We start from the raw sequence: 22,045 nt of genomic DNA on the forward strand, positions 1-22,045 counted from the left end.
CATGGTGTGCATGCAAAATGGAGAAAATGTTGCCTCACGAGGATGTATAGCAAGATAATGAGGCATCAAACGACTGTTAACTGACTGACCTCTGAGTTCCTGTTTTCTAATGGCCCTTTTCCACTACCCTTTTTCAGCTCACTTCAGCCCGACACGGCTCGCGTTTCGACTACCTTAGAGCAGCACGACTCAGCTTGCTTCAGCCCTGCTCAGCCCCCAAAACTCTCACGGTTTTGGAGTAGGGCTGAAGCGAGCCAAACCAAGCCGTGAGGAGACACTCCCCTGTGCACTGATTGGTGAGGAGGAGTGTCCTCACATGCCCACACACGCCCCGCGAGCACGCTGGTATCTGTAAACACCGTAAACCCGGAAGAAGAAGAATTACGAGAATTTCTGAAGCCTTATGCGCCTCGCCTCATCTATACGCTCTTGCCAGTATCTGTTGGTGTTGTCGGTGACAACAAGCCACAGCACCAAGACCAGCAACACTAACGACTCCATGTCCTCCATGTTTATTGTTTACTCTCCGGGTTGTGAGACTACCACTTAAAAGATCACTGATGTCACTGTTTGCGCCGCCTAACAACATCACGTGACGCCCACCCACTTTCGCTAACTCCACCCAATGTGTCCACCCACTTCCAGCCAGCACGGTTCAGCGCGGTTGTAGTCGAAATGCAACTCCAATAGCCTCACTCAGCTCGACTCCGCCCAACTCAGCACGGCTCAGCCCGACTCAGCCGCGTTGGTAGTGGAAAAGCGGCATAAGAGGCCTTCAAACTGCCTCCAGTTGAAGGCAGCATCGATGTATCCTCAATGCTGCCTCATCTCATCTCATTATCTCTAGCCGCTTTATCCTGTTCTACAGGGTCGCAGGCAAGCTGGAGCCTATCCCAGCTGACTACGGGTGAAAGGCGGGGTACACCCTGGACAAGTCGCCAGGTCATCACAGGGCGACACATAGACACAGACAACCATTCACACTCACATTCACACCTACGGTCAATTTAGAGTCACCAGTTAACCTAACCTGCATGTCTTTGGACTGTGGGGGAAACCGGAGCACCCGGAGGAAACCCACGCGGACACGGGGAGAACATGCAAACTCCACACAGAAAGGCCCTCGCCGGCCACGGGGCTCGAACCCGGACCTTCTTGCTGTGAGGCGACAGCGCTAACCACTACACCACCGTGCCGCCCCCTCAATGCTGCCTATTACTTATAAATCAGTGTGGCAGCTCCATCAAGTAACAGGAAAAATAAAAGAAAAAGATGGTGGACCAAACATCACAAAGTCGTTTCATACACAAGTTCATAGACATTCTTGGGCTTTTTCTTTACTTAGTTTTTTTGTTTGTTTGTTTTTTGAAAAATTACCAAGAAATAAACATAGTCACAGAGTTATAAGAGAGTACTATAACCAAATACATTTGTTTTTGATATGATTTGGGATGCATCGGTTAGCTAACTCTTGGGTTTACTTACATGGCATGCTGACGTCATACGTTACCGTAATGCTATTTTAAAAGGTCATTCAAAACGAACGTCCTTAGAAGACGCCTTCTGTCAAAATTCCTGGCTTATAAGACACCTGTCTATTATAGCAGTGAGGCAACAAGGAAACAACCTTCTGTTTCAGACACACACATGTGTTAAGGTTGGAGTGGAAGAACTTGAGTGTCCTGCACAGAGCCCTGACTGAACCCAACCCCACTGAACAAGTTTGGGATGAACTGGAACACCGACTGCATTCCAGACCTCGGTGCTTGATCTCACTGATCTCTTGCGGATAAATGAACACACGTCCCCACAGCCACGCCCCAAAATCTAGTGGAAACCCTTCCCTGAAAAGTAGAGGTTATTAGAACGGCAAAGAGGGACTACAGATTGAATGGGATTTTCAGCATGCACATATGGGTGTGATGGTCAGGTGTCCACAAACTGTAATCCATATAATGTATGTGGTGCGTACTAATCAAGTCCACTGAATTTCCTTCCTGATGTATATAAGCACTTTCGTTCCATACAGCCAACAAATTGATCTTGGTACTTTTTACTTCGTTGATCGTATCTTTAGTTTGTTGAGCTTTGGAAGAGGTTAAGCTTTTGCCGAGTCTCTAGCATTTACCATTATTTGACATTGTAATGAATCTGCAGATCAAAGCAGCGTGCCTCAGTAGATCACGATGGTCATCTGCATGTTTGGTTGGGTTTTTTGTTTGTTTTTGTTTTGTTTTTTTTCCCCCCCAGGCACATTAAAGGTTGAGGGCTGTTTATTACTTGACCTACAGTGGTGCTTGAAAGTTTGTGAACCCTTTAGAATTTTCTATATTTCTGCATAAATATGACCTAAAACATCAGATTTTCACACAAGTCCTAAAAGTAGATAAAGAGAACCCAGTTAAACAAATGAGACAAAAATATTACATTTGGTCATTTATTTATTGAGGAAAATGATCCAATATTACATATGTGAGTGGCAAAAGTATGTGAACCTTTGCTTTCAGTATCTGGTGTGACCCCCTTGTGCAGCAATAACCGCAACTAAACATTTCTGGTAACTGTTGATCAGTCCTGCACACCGGCTTAGAGGAATTTTAGCCCGTTCCTCTGTACAGAACAGCTTCAACTCTGGGATGTTGGTGGGTTTCCTCACATGAACTGCTCGCTTCAGGTCCTTCCACAACATTTCCATTGGATTAAGGTCAGGACTTTGACTTGGCCATTCCAAAACATTAACTTTATTCTTCTTTAACCATTCTTTGGTAGAACGACTTGTGTGCTTAGGGTCGTTGTCTTGCTGCATGACCCACCTTCTCTTGAGATTCAGTTCATGGACAGATGTTCTGACATTTTCCTTTAGAATTTGCTGGTATATTTCAGAATTCATTGTTCCATCAATGATGGCAAGCCGTCCTGGCCCAGATGCAGCAAAACAGGCCCAAACCATGATACTACCACCACCATGTTTCACACATGGGATAAGGTTCTTATGCTGGAGTGCAGTGTTTTCCTTTCTCCAAACTTAACACTTCTCATTTAAACCAAAAAGTTCTATTTTGGTCTCATCCGTCCACAAGACATTTTTCCAATAGCCTTCTGGCTTGTTCAAGTGATCTTTAGCAAACTGCAGACGAGCAGCAGTGTTCTTTTTGGAGAGCGGTGGCTTTCTCCTTGCAACCCTGCCATGCACACCATTGTTGTTCAGTGTTCTCCTGATGGTGGACTCATGAACATTAACATTAGCCGATGTGAGAGAGGCCTTCAGTTGCTTAGAAGTTACCCTGGGGTCCTTTGTGACCTCGCCGACTATTACACGCCTTGCTCTTGGAGTAATCTTTGTTGGTCGACCACTCCTGGGGAGGGTAACAATGGTCTTGAATTTCGTCCATTTGTACACAACCTGTCTGACTGTGGATTGGTAGAGTCCAAACTCTTTAGAGATGGTTTTGTAACCTTTTCCAGCCTGATGAGTATCGACATGCTTTTTCTGAGGTCCTCAGAAACCTCCTTTTTTTTCGTGCCATAATACACTTCCACAAACATGTGTTGTGAAGATCAGACTTTGATAGATCCCTGTTCTTTAAATAAAACAGGGTGCCCACTCACACCTGATTGTCATCCCATTGATTGAAAACACCTGACTCTAATTTCACCTTCAAATTAACTGATAATCCTTGAGGTTCACATACTTTTGCCACTCACAGGTATGTAATATTGGATCATTTTCCTCAATAAATAAATGACCAAGTGTAATATTTTTGTCTCATTTGTTTAACTGGATTCTCTTTATCTACTTTTAGGACTTGTGTGAAAATCTGATGACGTTTTAGGTCATATTTATGCAGAAATATGGAAAATTCTAAAGGGTTCACAAACTTTATTTGTCCTTCAGCATTGGATTTGTCCACTTCATCTTTATCCTCAAAGCCACATACAGATGCAAACCAGTGTAGCTGCTAAACCCCTGTTATTCTCCAAACAAATCTGTATTGGTACACAGTGTGTGTGAGGAATGATGACAATATTACTGCACTTAATTGTTTGAAATGACTCTAGATTCTCAGTCGGGGCTCTTTACCCAGGTGCTAAGAAGTGCGGTGCTGTAATTTAGGGAATTGGAAAGCCTTGTCCACCATTCCCTGTTTTTTGTTTGTTTGTTTGTTTGTTTGTTTGTTTTTAATCCAGCTTGCCATGTTCTTTTCACTTTCAGCATATATAGTGTTGTGAATGTTGCATGCTCTGTCTTCGATAGAGATGTTTTTTGCTTCAAAGCCATGTAGAGGTTGGGATATTGCATGAGGAGCCGTTGTAGCAAGTTAAATTACACGGTGAATACTTGCTGAACGGTCAACGAAACCAAATGACATCCGAGAACCAGATGTTGAAAACCCTTTAGTTCAGATTGGCTGATTGTTTTCGAGTCAGCGATCAAACGAAAAGTTTACATCATAATATAATTTATGATCCAATCATGTAAAGAACAGGTTACCGAAAGCAATTTGTTTATTGGTGGCATTCTGGTAAATATATTTGTTACTGTTTATAAGGAATCTGATGAATAAACGTGAAGTATTTTCCAGTTAAATTTAATCATCAGTTCAACCTACAACATGAGAATAAAGAGAACACGAGCGTTTTCTTGTACCGGATAGTTTTAAGAAGAAGTTAATCTTTCATTGTTTTCTTAGTTAAGGGCTGAAATCAAAACAGTCTCTGTCAGAGCACAGAGGGATTGTAGTTTTAATATTTGATCGTGTTAAAATGTCTCAGTTTGAGATGGCCTTTGAACAGCTGGCTCTTTTAGGCCAAGTTTACATTAGACCGTATCTGTCTCGCTTTCTTCGCGGATGCACTGTCCGTTTACATTAAAACGCCGGGAAACGGGAATCCGCCAGGGTCCACGTATTCAATCCAGATCGTGTCTGGTCCGGTGCTGTGTAAACATTGAGAATACGCGGATACGCTGTGCTGAGCTCTAGCTGGCGTCGTCATTGGACAACGTCACTGTGACATCCACCTTCCTGATTCGCTGGCGTTGGTCATGTGACGCGACTGCTGAAAAACGGCGCGGACTTCCGCCTTGTATCACCTTTCATTAAAGAGTATAAAAGTATGAAAATACTGCAAATACTGATGCAAATACTGCCCATTGTGTAGTTATGATTGTCTTTAGGCTTGCCATCCTTCCACTTGCAAGTGGTAAGTGATATGCGCTGGGATCACACACACAGCGGCTCAGTCCCGAATCACTGCTCGTGCGCTTCACTCGCGCGCTCTGTGAGCTGCGCAGGGCCGGAGTGCGCACCCTCCAGAGGGCACTCGCTGTTCAGGGCGGAGTGATTTGGAGCGCAGGATGCCTGCGGAGCCGAGCGTATCCGTGTATTGGCGTTGCTGTGTGCACGCAAATCGTGTATTGGCGTTGCTGTGTGCACACTAATCGTTTTAAAAACGTTAATCTGATGATCCGCTGATACGGTCTAATGTAAACCCCACCTTAGACACAATCGAAAACCAAATCTCTGCAGTTGCAGAATCGGATTAGGCTAATCACACTGAACGACTTGCAAATCCCTGCACTGTTCTCTACTCACTCTGCATAACTTGTTGGTTCATAAGGGAATTGTGACATTTTACGAAATGTGACAAGACCGTAACGCCATTAAGAGCTTATTCAGCCAATCTTGCCTTAATGGGGAAGCACACATTCGGCTGATTTTGATGACTTCGGTGCGTGGCACTGTGAAATCTCCCATCCATTTGAACGTACCTGGTACTTCTCTGGCACTACCAGCATTTGATTTTTACTTGAAAAATGAGCTCGATGAATGAATATGGTATGTAATTCCATGCATGTAGAGGTACAGCATTGTGCAGTACACGTTTTATCTTCTCAAGTTGCCACGGATATCGTTGCTAGGGCCCAGTACATGAGGCATTTCATGTGAAGGTGGAGAGGTTGGGCACAAACTGTGATGTAATAAGCCCCACCCCTCCCCTCCTCTCCATGCTGGACTATGGACACCTTGGCTCAAAAGCATTTTTAATTCAGAGCAGAGGTATATTTGTATATTTAAAGAATGGATCTGTGTAATGCACACCACTTATTTTTGCTAACAAAAGTCTATGAAAGATACAAGAATATAAAATAACTAATATTCAACAATGAGGGTCTAACAATAATCAGTTAAAATGCAATAGACTGTTGACCTCCAGGTTTATTTTCTCCTTTTTTTTTTTTTCAAAAAACACATTGTCGTCCTAGTGTAGTTTTAAGAGGCTGACGTTAAACGAGACGTTTTTTTTTCTTTGATTATAAGTTAACTTTTTTGTTTGTTTGTTCAATTTAAACATGAACAGACTTCTAAACGGACCCTTTAAATGTCCATCGTAAAATGGAGATTAAAGTGGTTTTGTGGAATTTGTGTAATCCACTCTGATGAATGATTTGAACTAATCCCTATTTTTTGAACTCTTATTATTATTATTATTATTATTATTATTATTCATATAGAGGTGAAGATTCACGGTAAAAGGAGACTTGTCTGTGGAACGTGCCTTTCTTGATGGTGCTGATCTTAAACTCATAAATAAAGGACAAAAAAGTACTTTTGAAATGCTCAAAGGGCACAAGCCTTTGTTGACGTTGAAGCAGAGTACTGTATATATTGATACATGATATACTGTATAATGTGTGTATATGTTTAAAAAAAAAAAGTGTGTAACTGTCCTTTTGTTTGCCAAGAACACATCCATATCCAAGACTTGCCAGTTACATCATGTCAGGACCAAACTTTTTCACGAGGGTTTTGGCTGGTGATTGAGGCACTTGGCATGGCATAACCATCTGCTTGCACGACCCAGGCTGCGACAGATGACGTCAAAGATCGAGTGTTTAACAAAAATCGCAATTACTGAAGGAGGTTTTTGGCAACTTAGAGATTCCAACTGTTTGCGTAATGCAGGCAACGTGACTAACATTCTTGGAAGCATTACACCGTTTCAATTTGAAGACAAAAAAAAAATCCGCTAAGACGGCATAATTGACTATGATTTGAAATTGGAGCAAGTTAAAAAGTCTTAATTTGGAACAGATATTCAGGCAATTCTTGCATAAGCAATTTATGAATTTACCGTCCATTCTGTGTGTCTTTCAGCATTGATTTTAAACAGAACGCTTAGAACAGATAAACTGAAGTCGCTGAAGCTTTGGTCAGTGCTTAAGCTCCGTAGTGCCACGTCGGTTCCTTCCTCGTGCTGAAGGGATTCCATGGAAAAAAGAAAAAATAATCATTTGATTTTGCTTTGGTTACAGTGCATAATGCATCGTGCTGTCAGTGGTCTGATAACAGACCTGTCTAGTTTTCAAAATACATTTTTGAAAGGTCCTACAGTACCATCTGATTCTGGTCTTTCATCATTGAGCCTTTTTGTTTTATTTTGTTCTTTGTTTTGTTGTCCTATTTAATTGTTAATATTTTAATTAAATATATCTGTATGCAGAATTTGTCTCTTTCTTGCATTAACACTTTTTTTTTTTTTCACCATTTAAATTTGTGTAAGGAAAACAAAAACAAGACTGCAATCTGGAAAAGATCAGGTTTTATTTATTTATTTTTTTGGAAGATTTAAGCAGCATACTGTAGATCATACAGAAATCCACGTTCATATTCCATGAGCACAGGTACAGGGTTACGTTTAGGCTAAATTAACTTGATGAAATTACTTGTGCGATAAATAAATAACATACAATGTTTATTAGGGTGGTTCATAAAATTGACTTTCACCAAATTTTGCCAGATCGCTTTTTGCCTTGTTCCAATTGGTATTCTAAGCATCTGTACCAAAAATGGAGTCAATTGCTGCACATTTAGGGGTGGCACACTTTTTCACAATTTTGAAATTGTTAAGGTTTTTTTCTATTTTCGAGGCCCAGACAAGTCTGACATTTGAAGCAGAAACAATCAGTGAGGAAAGTTACCAACTTCGTCTGTTTCATCTACATAATGTATTGGCATGAGGCTTCCCTTGCAACCCATGCTCCAAAGAATGATTTGGACTTGATCCAGAGTTTGCCTCTATATCCGGATAAAAGCATTGCAGATGCCGCACTGAAGAGCATTGCATGACATTTGTGGTATCTGTCAGAAGATCTCGTCGCCCTAGCATTGATGCTGAAGAAAAGGAGGCAATGCTGAGAAATCTTGAAAGACGCCCTGGGAAGATGCTCAAAAGACTTGATGCCAAGTCTTTCTTCCGCAAGAACAGTACAACTACCATATCTAGCCTCGTCACTCGACGCTCAATCCACTTCTTTGAAGTTCTCACTGAAGGCCAAATTAACAGCACAAGTAACCCTGATGATGTGAGGTCCATTCTCACAGATGAGAATCTGCGACAAAAAGTTCATGCCTTGAAGGTCATCAATGACAGTGCAGAGAGAGGCATTGCCCTTATTAAACGCTGGCAACAATCTGTGCGAAATGAAGACCAAAAGCAGTTTTTGCTCCGTATTGTGCAAGGACACAGAGACAAAGTATCAAAGAGAACAAGGTCATCATACATGGAATATAGTGTTTGAACTGTTCTAATATATGTAGCATAAGTACAGGGAGATTGGGAGAGATTATTATTATTATTATTGAGCACACTTATCAAGCATTCTGCATTGTTCATTTTTGTAATGTTCAAGTTTCTGTTTCTGCTAAAGTTACGCATTCTTATGTAGAACATTAAAAATTGTGAAAAAGTGTGCCACCCTTTACTGGCATCCTATTGGCTCAATTTTTGGTACAGATGTTTACAATGTCAATAGGAACAAGGCAAAATGCAATCTGGCCAAAATTTAGAAAACTTTTACTTATACCATCATATTGTGAACCACCCTAATGTTTATTTTACAAGTTTCAGTATCGAGAAATAGGCTTGTTTGATACACTGAGCAAATTACAGAGAACAACATTTGAAGCTCAGAAGCTGAATCAGGACAAAAGAAGAACAAGCTATTAGGATTTTGCGAGGTAAATTCAGAATAATCCATTATTCATCTATTGGTGAAGGAAAGGTAGATCAAGTACTCTATATACAGTAATAATTTAACTCCGGTGCAAGTGCTTTTACATAAGTATACAGTGGGGCAAAAAAGTATTTAGTCAGCCACCAATTGTGCAAGTTCTCCTACTTAAAAAGATGAGAGAGGCCTGTAATTTTCATCATAGGTACACTTCAACTATGAGAGACAGAATGGGGGGAAAGAATCCAGGAAATCACATTGTAGGATTTTTAATGAATTAATTGGTAAATTCCTCGGTAAAATAAGCATTTGATCACCTACAAACAAGCAAGATTTCTGGCTCTCACAGACCTGTAACAACTTCTTTAAGAGACTCCTCTGTCCTCCACTCGTTACCTGTATTAATGGCACCTGTTTGAACTCATTATCAGTATAAAAGACACCTGTCCACAACCTCAAACAGTCACACTCCAAACTCCACTATGGCCAAGACCAAAGAGCTGTCAGAGGACACCAGAAACAAAATTGTAGACCTGCACCAGGCTGGGAAGACTGACTCTGCAATAGGTAAGCAGCTTGGTGTGAAGAAATCAACTGTGGGAGCAATTATTAGAAAATGGAAGACATACAAGACCACTGATAATCTCCCTCGATCTGGGGCTCCACGCAAGATCTCACCCTGTGGGGTCAAAATGATCACAAGAACGGTGAGCAAAAATCCCAGAACCACACGGGGGGACCTAGTGAATGACCTGCAGAGAGCTGGGACCAAAGTAACAAAGGCTACCATCAGTAACACACTACGCTGCCAGGGACTCAAATCCTGCAGTGCCAGACGTGTCCCCCTGCTTAAGCCAGTACATGTCCAGGCCCGTCTGAAGTTTGCTAGAGAGCATTTGGATGATCCAGAAGAGGATTGGGAGAAGGTCAGATGAAACCAAAATAGAACTTTTTGGTAAAAACTCAACTTGTCTTGTTTGGAGGAGAAAGAATGCTGAGTTGCATCCAAAGAACACCATACCTACTGTGGAGCATGGGGGTGGAAACATCATGCTTTGGGGCTGTTTTTCTGCAAAGGGACCAGGACGACTGATCCGTGTAAAGGAAAGAATGAATGGGGCCATGTATCGTGAGATTTTGAGTGAAAGCCTCCTTCCATCAGCAAGGGCATTGAAGATGAAACGTGGCTGGGTCTTTCAGCATCACAATGATCCCAAACACACCGCCCAGGCAACGAAGGAATGGCTTCGTAAGAAGCATTTCAAGGTCCTGGAGTGGCCTAGCCAGTCTCCAGATCTCAACCCCATAGAAAATCTTTGGAGGGAGTTGAAAGTCCATGTTCCCCAGCGACAGCCCCAAACCATCACTGCTCTAGAGGAGATCTGCATGGAGGAATGGGACAAAATACCAGCAACAGTGTGTGAAAACTTACAGAAAATGTTTGACCTCTGTCATTGCCAACAAAGGGTATATAACAAAGTATTGAGATGAACTTTTGTTATTGACCAAATACTTATTTTCCACCATAATTTGCAAATAAATTATTTAAAAATCAGACAATGTGATTTTCTGGATTTTTTTTCTTATTTTGTCTCTCATAGTTGAAGTGTACCTATGATGAAAATTACAGGCCTCTCTCATCTTTTTAAGTGGGAGAACTTGCACAATTGGTGACTGACTAAATACTTTTTTGCCCTGCTGTACATTGAAGTTAATCCATTTAATGTTATTATAAAAATATAGGGGTTTTTTTCCCCTCCCATTATGTTGTCAGGAGTAAAAAACATATATCTGGTTTATAGAGCTGATACTTTAAATATTACAGTCAAAATGACTTTTCCAGCATAAATTATCAACTGCAGGATTGTGTTGGGATATTGCAACGTTACTCAAAATCTGAGGGGGGAAAAAAAAAGTTGTTCAAAAGCACTCAAGTAAAACATCATCGCTGGAAAGTTTCTCTGGTGATCTGTTGGCACGCTGTTATGAAAGTCTTCACCAGATGGAGATGAACAAGAACAAATGATCAAATATAACAGTAAGACTAACTTCTAAATCATACACCGATCTAACTCGTGTTCAAACGCATACTTTGTAGCCATCAGGCAAATCCTGATCCAGCGATGTGGGAAGCTAATGTTAAATACAAACACGAAGGTTACAGATGTGTGCTATCCCTTTTCAGTGGTTCCTCAAATGGTTCCTTGGGTGATTCCTCTGTAGAAGGAGCATCTGCCATCACAAAAGAGTCTGTTGAGCGGTTGCTGATCCTCAAAGGTGCCAGGCGGCGCAGGTTGTTGGGACTGCGTGGCAGGTGGGACTGTGCCCTTTGAGAAGGTGCCACGCTCAAGTCATTCTCAGCCTCTGTTAACCACGGAGGAGGAGGAGGAGGAGCGTCCAACTCTGGCATGAATGCTGGATTTATTATACCTGGTACCCAAAACAGAGAAGTATGACATTTTGAAAAAATTATTTCACAATGGAGTGTCGATAGTGAAATGGTTTCAGAATCCCTAGGCTGATTAACAGAACGAATGCTGGTGCTCACCTCCAGTTGTGTATCTTGAGGAGGAATTGCCACCTGCAGCTCTTACATGACCATTGGACATACTGTCTACGTCTGAGAACTCGAAATCTAAACAATACACCAGGGTACAAGGATAGGGAAGGAAAAAAAAAACAATTGTAATGCATAACATATGGAAATTCAAATCAAGATATCCAAATAATCCTAAAGTACTAATAAAAAGTGTTACCTTCATCTCCATATGGATGTGCTGCGTTTTCTGGTAACATCTGAAAACACACACAAGCTTATTATTATCATTAAGTTTCATATATACATACAGTACCAGTCAAAAGTTTGTACACCCCTACTCTACTCATTCATAGGGTTTTTTCTGTATTGTGACTATTTTCTACATTGTAGAACAATACTGAAGACATTAAAACTATGAAATAACACAGAATGTATATGGAATTATGTGGTAAACAAAAAGTGTTTAAAAATATGTCTCTTTTTTTTTTTTTTTTTAGATTCTTCAGAATATCCAGCGTTTACCTTGATGACGCTATTGTCATTCTCTTAACCAGCTTCATGAGGTCGTCACCTGGAATACTTTTCAATTAACAGCTGTGCCTTGTCAAAAGTTAATTAGTGGACAAGTTTCTTGCCTTCTTAATGCGTTTGAGATCAAATAGTAAATAATAAAAATACATTTAATAATAAATAGTCCTATTGAACTGTAGTAATCCATATTGTCAAGAACTGCTCAACTAAGTAAAGAGAAATGACATCCATCATTACTTTAAGACATGAAGCGACTTTTAATTAATATAAATAAAGAAAAAAAGCATTGAATTAGAAGGTGTATCCAAACTTTTGACTGGTACTGAATGTTTATAGGGCAAAGTTGTGATAAACTCCAATCAACTTAAAAATGTAAAAATTAAATGGAAAACATGCTCGAGCTGCATTGTGTTCACTATAATTTCCGGGGTGCCAATAATTGTGGCACGTGTTTTTTTTTTGTTTTTTTTTTTGTGGAAAATAATTATTTCAACAGTTTTCAGTGTAAGATGAAGCTACTTCACTAAAATGTGGATTTTTTCTAATCTCTACAAGGGGCATCAATTTTATATATATATATATATATATATATATATATATACACACACACACACACACACACACACACATATATAGTGGCAAGCCATCCTGGCCCAGATGCAGCAAAACAGGCCCAAACCATGATACTACCACCACCATGTTTCACAGATGGGATAAGGTTCTTATGCTGGAATGCAGTGTTTTCCTTTCTCCAAACATAACACTTCTCATTTAAACCAAAAAGTTCTATTTTGGTCTCATCCGTCCACAAAACATTTTTCCAATAGCCTTCTAGCTTGTCCGCGTGATCTTTAGCAAACTGCAGACGAGCAGCAATGTTCTTTTTGGAGAGCAGTGGCTTTCTCCTTGCAACCCTGCCATGCACACCATTGTTGTTCAGTGTTCTCCTGATGGTGGACTCATGAACATTAACATTAGCCAATGTGAGAGAGGCCTTCAGTTGCTTAAAAGTTACCCTGAGGTCCTTTGTGACCTCACTGACTATTACACGCCTTGCTCTTGGAGTGATCTTTGTTGGTCGACCACTCCTGGGGAGGGTAACAATGGTCTTGAATTTCCTCCATTTATACACAATCTGTCTGACTGTGGATTGGTGGCGTCCAAACTCTTTAGAAATATTTTCCAGCCTAATGAGCATCAACAACACTTTTTCTGAGGTCCTCAGAAATCTCCTTTGTTCGTGCCCTGATACACTTCCACAAACAAGTGTTGTGAAGATCAGACTTTCACTCACTCACACCTGATTGTCATCCTGTTGATTGACACTAATTTCACCTTCAAATTAACTGCTAATCCTAGAGGTTCACATACTTTTGCCACTCACAGATATGTAATATTGGATCATTTTCCTCAATAAATAAATGACCAAGTATAATATTTTTGTCTCATTTGTTTAACTGGGTTCTCTTTATCTACTTTTAGGACTTGTGTGAAAATCTGATGATGTTTTAGGTCATATTTATGCAGAAATATAGAAAATTCTAAAGGGTTCACAAACTTTCAAGCACCACTGTATATATATACACACACCAATCAGCCATAACATTATGACCACACTGACCGGTGACGTGAATAACATTGATTATCTCATTACAAATGGGTAAGCGTAAGGATCTGAGTGACTTTGATACATATATTACACACTCTATATGGCCAAAATTTTGTGGACACTTGATCATCACACCCACTTCTGCTTGTTGAATGTTTCATTCCAGATATAGTCTCCTTTTGCTTTTACGATAACGTCCACTCCTCTAGGAAGGCTTTTCACTAAATGTTGGAGTGTGGTTGTGGAGATTTCGGGCACAAGGTCAGGCGGTGAAGAGGCCTGGAGTGCAGTTCATGTTCCAGTTCATCCCAAAGCTGTTCAGTGGGGTTGAGGCCAGGGCTCTGTGCAGGACCCTCGAGCTCTTCCACTGCAACCTTGACAAACATGGAGCATCTTCAAGGTGCACAGGGGCATTGTCATGCTTGAACAGATGTGGACCTCTTCGTTCCAGTGAAGGGAAATTTTAATGCTACAGCATACAAAGCTATTCTATACAACTCTGTGCTTCCAATTTTGGGGAAGGAACACATACGGGTGTGATAGTCAGGCGTCCACAAACTTCTGGCTGTATATAAGTAATAGCAGATTTTGGTCTATGTTTTTATAAGCCTTTGTTCTGAAAGAGCTCTCACTTTCTGGTTTGTCTCTTTCTTGAAATGCTTTGTGATTTTCTTGGCTGGAGTGAGCCCCATCTTAGCAGATTTGAACGATTCCAGGCGACTTCTCATGGTTCTCTGGAAGATCTCCTGTACCTCATCTTCACTCTGGTTGATGGTGAAGTCACTACGGCTGTACCTGTGGCAGTGCTGTGGAAATAAATGTAAATATATTAGTTTATGGAATTGAGATTTCTGGATAGACAAGTGCGTCTGATCTTTTTTGGATGATCGACCTACATTTTTTCTGCTCTTGTACAGATGCTGCTGCAGTAAGTGGTGGGCATTGATGTCCTCATTGATGGCTTTCTTATTTTGCTCATGAATGTTCAGAGACACTGAAGGAACGGTGTCCTGTCTGGATGGAAAAAAGAACAAATGTACTGTATACATTTTGTTTGTGGATTTTGTGCGTCACTAATGAAGACACTTTTTCAAGGTTATAAGAGGCAGTTTAACCTCTGTAAGGCAACAATGAATGTATAGTGGCGTGTCTTTCATAAACACTCCAATGTTTACTTTTTTTCACTCTCATTACTGTCGCTCTCAAGCATGCAGGTGACTATTTACGCTCTCAGATCTGAGGACGTGACCTTAAAGTGCCATTCCACCATTGGATGTATTCTTTGGCATAAAATACAATATATTTTGACAACATATATAAATGGTATCACTAGACAGAGAAATCTTTTAGCTTCAAAATGATATATCAAACATAATTTTTTGACAACGACAAGTATATTAATTTTGCGACTAAAGTCACCTACCCTTTTAATTTCCGCGCGTGAGGTCATCGGCAGGTTCCCCTTCTTGTGTACCACCTGACGTGTGACGTGGCACATATTATCGGCAATGGTGGATAGAACGCGATAAAAATAATACCAATAAATCTAGCTAATACCAATAAATCTAGCTAACTGAAAGATTAACTCAAAATTTTTCGCAATTTTTGTGGCCCCCATATACGAGGAGAAATGACTCTCTCACTTTGGGGGTTTCCTGGTCTAAAAATAGACCGACATGTGATACACAAGAAGGGGAACCTGCCGATGACATCACGTTTCACTACCGCGCGGAAATTAAAAGGGTAGGTGACTTTGGTCGCAAAATTAATATACTTGTCGTTGTCAAAAAATTGTTTGATATATCATTTTGAAGCTAAAAGATTTCTCTGTCTAGTCATGTTGTCATAAAATATATTGTATTTTATGCCAAAGAATACATCCAATGGTGGAATGGCACTTTAAGGGTAATGGAAGTGAAGCTGTACTTTTCTCATACTATGTCATATTGCATTTAAAAAGAAAAAGAAGAAACATACAGTGCTGAGCGTAAATGAGTGCACCCCCTTTAAAAAGTAAAATTTTAAACAATATTTCAATGAACAAAAACAATTTCCAAAATGTTGACAAGACAAAGTTTAATATAACATCTGTTTAACTTATAACCTGAAAATAAGGTTAAAAATATAACTTAGATTACACATTTTTCAGTTTTACTCAAATTAGAGTGGTGCAAAAATGAGTATACCCCACAACAAAAACTACTACATCTAGTACTTTGTCTGGCCTCCATGATTTTTAATGACGGCACCAAGTCTTCTAGGCATGGAATGAACAAGTTGGCGACATTTTGCAACATCAATCTTTTTCCATTCTTCAACAATGACCTCTTTTAGTGACTGGATGCTGGATGGAGAGCGATGCTCAACTTGTCTCTTCAGAATTCCCCATAGGTGTTCGATTGGGTTCAGATCAGGAGACATACTTGGCCACTGAATCACTTTCACCCTGTTCTTCTTCAGAAATCCAACAGTGGCCTTAGATGTGTGTTTAGTCATGTTGGAAAAGTGCACGATGACCAAGGGCACGGAGTGATGGTAGCATCTTCTCTTTCAGTATAGAGCAATACGTCTGTGAATTCATGATGCCATCAATGAAATGCAGCTCCCCGACACCAGCAGCACTCATGCAGCCCCACATAAGGACACTGCCACCACCATGTTTCACTGTAGGCACCAGGCATTTTTCTTTGTATTCCTCACCTTTGCGACACCATACAGTTTTGAAGCCATCAGTTCCAAAAACATTTATCTTGGTCTCATCACTCCAGAGTATAGAGTCCCAGTAGTCTTCATCTTTGTCAGCATGGGCCCTGGCAAACTCTAGGTGGGCTTTTTTGTGCCTGGGCTTTAGGAGAGGCTTCTTTTGTGGACGGCATCCATGCATGCCATTCCTCTGCAGTGTACGCCGTATTGTGTCACGGGAAATAGTCACCCCAGTTTGGCTTTCTACTTCTTTAGATAACTGCAGTGAACTTGCATGCTGATTTTCTTCAACTCTTCTCATCAGAAGACGCTCCTGTCGAGGTGTTAACTTCCGTGGACGACCTGGACGTCTCTGTGAGATGGTTACAGTTCCATCTTTCTTAAATTTTTGTACCACTTTTGCTACAGTATTCTGACTGATAAGTAAAGCTTTGCTGATCTTCTTGTAGCCTTCACCTTTGTGGTGGAAAGAAATTATTTTCTTTGGGGAATTCTGAAGAGACAAGTTGAGCATCGCTTTCCATCCAGCATCCAGTCAAAGAGGTCATTGTTGAAGAATGGAAAAAGATTGATGTTGCAAAATGTCGCCAACTTTTTCATTCCATGCCTAGAAGACTTGATGCTGTCATTAAAAATCATGGAGGCCATACAAAGTTTTTGTTGTGGGGTGTACTCATTTTTGCACCACCCTACTTTGAGTAAAACTGAAAAATGTGTAATCTAAGTTATATTATTAACCTTACTTTCACGTTATAAGTTAAACAGATGTTCTTTGTTCAAAACTTTGTCTTGTCAACATTTTGGAAATTGTTTGTGTTCATTGAGATATTGTTTAAAATGTTACTTTTCAAAGGGGGTGCACTCATTTACGCTCAGCACTGTACACCCTCAACACAGCTCGGCTAAAAACAGCCCAATTTTGGGAAACTAGCATGAGCTGTTTTCACCCAGAGATACTAACCCAGTATGCTGATGGGTTTGTTTGTTTTTAAATGGATAAATATGACTACATATATGTGATATACGCACTCAAGTTGTTAGTTAAACTTCATATTAGCATAAAAGAAGATTCAGGAAGCCCTTTTTTCCCTGCAAAAAAATACCTCGCATAAAATGCAGACTTACATGACAACTCAATATCATATCTTCATACATTTTGAAATCATGAGTGATTAATATCAAACAAAAGGACTCGAATTAACTTGACTCCAGTACTAGCCGATTACATGATACAGTATAAGTTCCAGAGAAAACTCAAGGAAATTTATAACTAGCTAGAAGAAACATTAATAGTTACGTAGCAGCTCATAATTAGTTACCTTACTGCAAAATGTAAATATGATTATGTAATTGAATTAAACCTTTACAATTCTCACTGTTGAAAATATAATACTTGAGCCATATTCATCCCCTCAAATATGTTAACCAGCATACATTTTGCCAGCAGGCAATCACTGGCTCTCAAGACAAACACATTTTAAAAAGTTATTGCCTACATTGATGTCTAGTTGATACAGAAATATCATTTCAAATGGTTCAACTAAATTACAGTTTAAAATAATGTGAACAAAAACATGTATTTCTTGCAGTTGTAGCTGTTGCCTTTCCGGTCTGCATCCCCAAGCCAGAATGCTGTGTCACCCATTACCAACTCAATTTGTGTCACGTTGGCCCAACAAGCTAAACAACATTTTTTTCGAGTGTATTTCTTCATATGTGTGGGGGAAATTGCTTCTCTGAGTTTACATGCACCATATATATCAAAAAGATACAGTACACTCACATGATAGAGGTCATTGGGACGTTATCGGTGCCATAATCTAACTCAGATGTGATGTCAGGCATCATTCCAGAAAACTCCAAACCAATTTTTTTCTCGAAATTAACATTAGTGCCTTCACTGTTGCGCAGAAAAGCTAGAGATCCTCGTTTTTCTCCCTGCAACAAGGCAATATTTAAGTGAGACTTTCATTCTTCTGCAGTGGTTAATTGGCCTGTTTACAGAGATTAATATTATATCTGAAATAAAAGAAACAGGTTATTTGTAATCCCAATTCACACCTCGGTAACATAATTAACAGCATCCTCCAGATTAAGTTTGTGGAAGATGCTGAAAAGGTAGTCATGGTTTTTCCTGGCTTCTGCCTTCATCAAAAACCAAGTGATGTATTTCCCCTCAAACCGCTTCCATCTGGAAAAAAAAATTACGTCAGTAAATAAATCATAAAGTACTGTAGTAGTAGTGTTGCAGTGATATCATGATATCCAGATCCTAATATTCCAGCACCCACCCTCTGGTCCACCAGTTATCTCCTATGCGTCCACAAATGTCCTCCATTGCTGCCAGAATATGCTCACATGCCTGTGGCAGAAATACATACATTAAAGTTCAGTCAAACTGGTACATGTCGAGTTTCTGAAATGGAGTCTCTGTGTTTTTATTGTCTGTTGTATGAGTACAATAGGTCAAATTACCCTGTTGTTCACTTTCTCAATAAGTTTCAGTTCAGATGGCATTACCCTCTTAACTTTGAGCCATGTGACAAGAGGCTTCATAATGAGACCCTGAGAAATCAAAAGATTATGGTGTAACTGATGCCAAAATGCCAGAAATATGTGGATGCCTGACCATGACTTTCATATGTGGTTCTTCCTCAAACATAAAGTTGGAAGAACACAATTGTCAATAATGTCTTTATATACTGTAGGATTACAATTTCCATTAACTGGAACTAACAGACCCCAAAACTGGTCCAGCATAGCATTCCGGGGACTGGGGGATTTGTAACACCATTTTAATTCCATGCTATTGAACAAGCACATATGGGTGTAACAGTCAGGTGTCCACATACATTTGGTCATATAGTGTACTTTGTATACTGATGTTGATATGAATGTGGTACCTGAAGTATAACAGTGAAGTACACCACAATGAGTGTCGTGCTGACCAACAGGTTCTTCTCTTTAATTTTGTTCTCATCTAATGAAGCTGCCAACCCATATGCCACAGCCCCACGCAGGCCACCAAAACTCATCACTATCTGATCAATGACCTCGATGGGAACCAGTCTAAAGCAATTTAGAATCCAGGTCAAGATAAAAACTCCTGGAGATTCAACATAGATTCAGACATTGGAGAGAAAGGTATTAAAAGGTCATGATGTCATGTGTAATTTGACTGAGTTATAGACTCAGAGAAAGATCCCTTTGTCTTTCTTTCAGATGAACTCAACCTTAAATAAACCACAAAACTCACCAATAAATCTGTAGACTAGTGTAAAGAGCAAGGTAATGAGAATAAAGCCAGTATTCCACACCCATAAAACATCGTTGATGGCGGTGATACCCAAGAAGACAAAGATCATAGTCTCTGAGCCAACTGCAAATACTTTCATAACATGCCGCACTGTTGTAACAGACTTTTCATCCATGTTTGCATTCACATATTTTTGGCAACAAACACCAAAGAAAGTGATTCTGTAAAAGGAACAATTATGTATTAAAGGTGTGCCAAAGACAAATCAAACAAGTCAAACTAGAAAGGCAATCAGTAGAGTGCATACCTCTGCCAAATCATGTATCATCAACATCAATATCAAATCATTTGAAACTAGGATAATACTAAAGCTGTACACCAAATTTCATCAAAATCTGTTCACTACATTTTGCGTTATGTTGGAAACAGGCAAAAAAAAAATCCTGGCTCCACATACATATCCAGATTTGCTTCAAAATCTAATCATTTGTTCCTTGGCCCATGGCCCACTTTTCTTTGAAATTTCATCAAAATCTGTTCATTACTTTTTGAGTTACATTGAGAAGAGACAAGTAAACAAACAAACAGAGGCAAAAACAAAAGCTGGCAGAGGTAATAAGTCAGTGATATGCAACAACAGCCACTGCTATTTGAAATAATGCAAAGGTTGCCTCCTACATCTCATTGAGCATAAGGTTGTACCTTCTAAGTTCCATAGTAATTGTATAAGATCCTTTACTATGACATTTGACATCCATCCATTATCTGTAGCTGCTTATCCTGTTCTACAGGGTCGCAGGCAAGCTGGAGCCTATCCCAGCTGACTACGGGCGAAAGGCGGGGTACACCCTGGACAAGTCGCCAGGTCATCACAGGGCTGACACATAGACACAGACAACCATTCACACTCACATTCACACCTACGGTCAATTTAGAGTCACCAGTTAACCTAACCTGCATGTCTTTGGACTGTGGGGGAAACCGGAGCACCCGGAGGAAACCCACACGGACACGGGGAGAACATGCAAACTCTGCACAGAAAGGCCCTCGCCGGCCACGGGGCTCGAACCCGGACCTTCTTGCTGTGAGGCGACAGTGCTAACCACTACCCCAGTGTGCTGCCCATGACATTTCACACACACACACACACACACACACACACACACACACACACACACACACACAAACAAATAAATAAATAAAAATATGCTGATTATATCAAAAAGCTGGTGAAGAATATTTTCTTACGAAAGGATGGAAGAGAGTGAAAGCATCTCGGCTGTGAGGTAGGACAGATAACCAAGCACAAAGATGAAACCAGCCTCAATGATCTGAACTTTCCCTGTAAATCTGGTCAACAGTGAGATGATGATGGCAAACAAAACACCAATCAATGAACCTCCAAATGCCACTACGAAAAATGAGACTGAGGAGAGACAAACAAAAAAAGAAAGAGGTGGGGAGGGAGGTGAAATGGGTGTGGAAAGCAAATATGATTGACTATAGTTACATTTTCAGAGCATGAGAATGTTCAGATTTTAAGGTTTTTGTCAACACCTATGCCTTTGATGATTTCACCAGCATTAATCTTTGACCCTCCCAGAGACACAAAGGCATCAAAAACATTGTACAGCACCTGTTAAGTGAGAATGAGCCAAAGTGAGAAAAACATCAAAATTAAAAACAGCGACAAAGCTGTCACGTATTAAGCCGTGAGAACTTGAATGCCTGAACTAACCACTGTGACTCCGTCATTGAGCAGCGACTCTCCAAACACCCAGATGAACAGTATTTCATTCACATGGACCTCCTCAAACACAGCAATCACAGCCACTGGATCTACAGCAGCAATCAAGCTACCAAATAGCAGAAACTGCAACAGTCCAATCTGGAGATCACCTGATAAGCAGATACAAATGGTCAAAGCATCCTTATACTGCATACTGTATGTTACCAGATTAGTTATATCAGATGAGGCGTATTATGAGGTTTTAAGAAAACATTCAGATGCCCCATACCCATAGCTCCTCCTAGAAAGCAGGCCCAGAGAGTGACCCCCAGTGCAGCTGCGTTCCAGACTGTCCCAATAATGGCATGAATTAGGATGGCACCCAGGTTGCTAAAGAAAAGCTTGTTGGGCATGAAGTAGCCCGCGTCCAGGATGATCTGTGGCAGTAAGTAGAAGAAGAAGTTTCTTGGGGTGAGCGAAAATGTCTGTACCTTGTCTGCACCCCAGATGATACCACCCAGAATAAAACCACAGATGATCAGGAGTCCACTTTCAGGAAAAAAGTTTTTGAGCCAGGTATTCATTTGTATCACTGCAAAGAGATTGAGAAACTGATTAATTTCTATAAATCAATGAGAATAATTTGTACAGAATATCTATCACCC

The 22,045-nt window shown here is 40.3% G+C and overlaps 1 protein-coding gene across 1 annotated transcript in view; it reads right to left on the reverse strand.

Moving 5' to 3' along the window:
• Nucleotides 1-10,713: 10,713 nt before the first annotated feature.
• LOC132870446 (sodium/hydrogen exchanger 3-like) overlaps nt 10,714-22,045 on the reverse strand; it is a 37,585-nt gene continuing 26,253 nt past the window's right edge. Inside the window, exons 2-16 of the mRNA XM_060904087.1 lie at nt 21,670-21,972; nt 21,390-21,550; nt 21,209-21,287; nt 20,900-21,077; nt 19,652-19,872; nt 19,299-19,501; nt 18,871-18,960; nt 18,687-18,757; nt 18,457-18,586; nt 18,179-18,333; nt 14,589-14,706; nt 14,325-14,498; nt 11,770-11,809; nt 11,562-11,648; nt 10,714-11,443 (exon numbers count right to left, since the gene is read on the reverse strand). Of these exons, the coding sequence (XP_060760070.1) occupies nt 11,172-11,443; nt 11,562-11,648; nt 11,770-11,809; nt 14,325-14,498; nt 14,589-14,706; nt 18,179-18,333; nt 18,457-18,586; nt 18,687-18,757; nt 18,871-18,960; nt 19,299-19,501; nt 19,652-19,872; nt 20,900-21,077; nt 21,209-21,287; nt 21,390-21,550; nt 21,670-21,972 (2,282 nt within the window). The 3' untranslated portion in view covers nt 10,714-11,171. The remainder of the gene's footprint in view (nt 11,444-11,561; nt 11,649-11,769; nt 11,810-14,324; nt 14,499-14,588; nt 14,707-18,178; nt 18,334-18,456; nt 18,587-18,686; nt 18,758-18,870; nt 18,961-19,298; nt 19,502-19,651; nt 19,873-20,899; nt 21,078-21,208; nt 21,288-21,389; nt 21,551-21,669; nt 21,973-22,045) is intronic.

Source organism: Neoarius graeffei, chromosome 22, assembly GCF_027579695.1.
Source record: "Neoarius graeffei isolate fNeoGra1 chromosome 22, fNeoGra1.pri, whole genome shotgun sequence".
Taxonomy (NCBI): domain Eukaryota; kingdom Metazoa; phylum Chordata; class Actinopteri; order Siluriformes; family Ariidae; genus Neoarius; species Neoarius graeffei.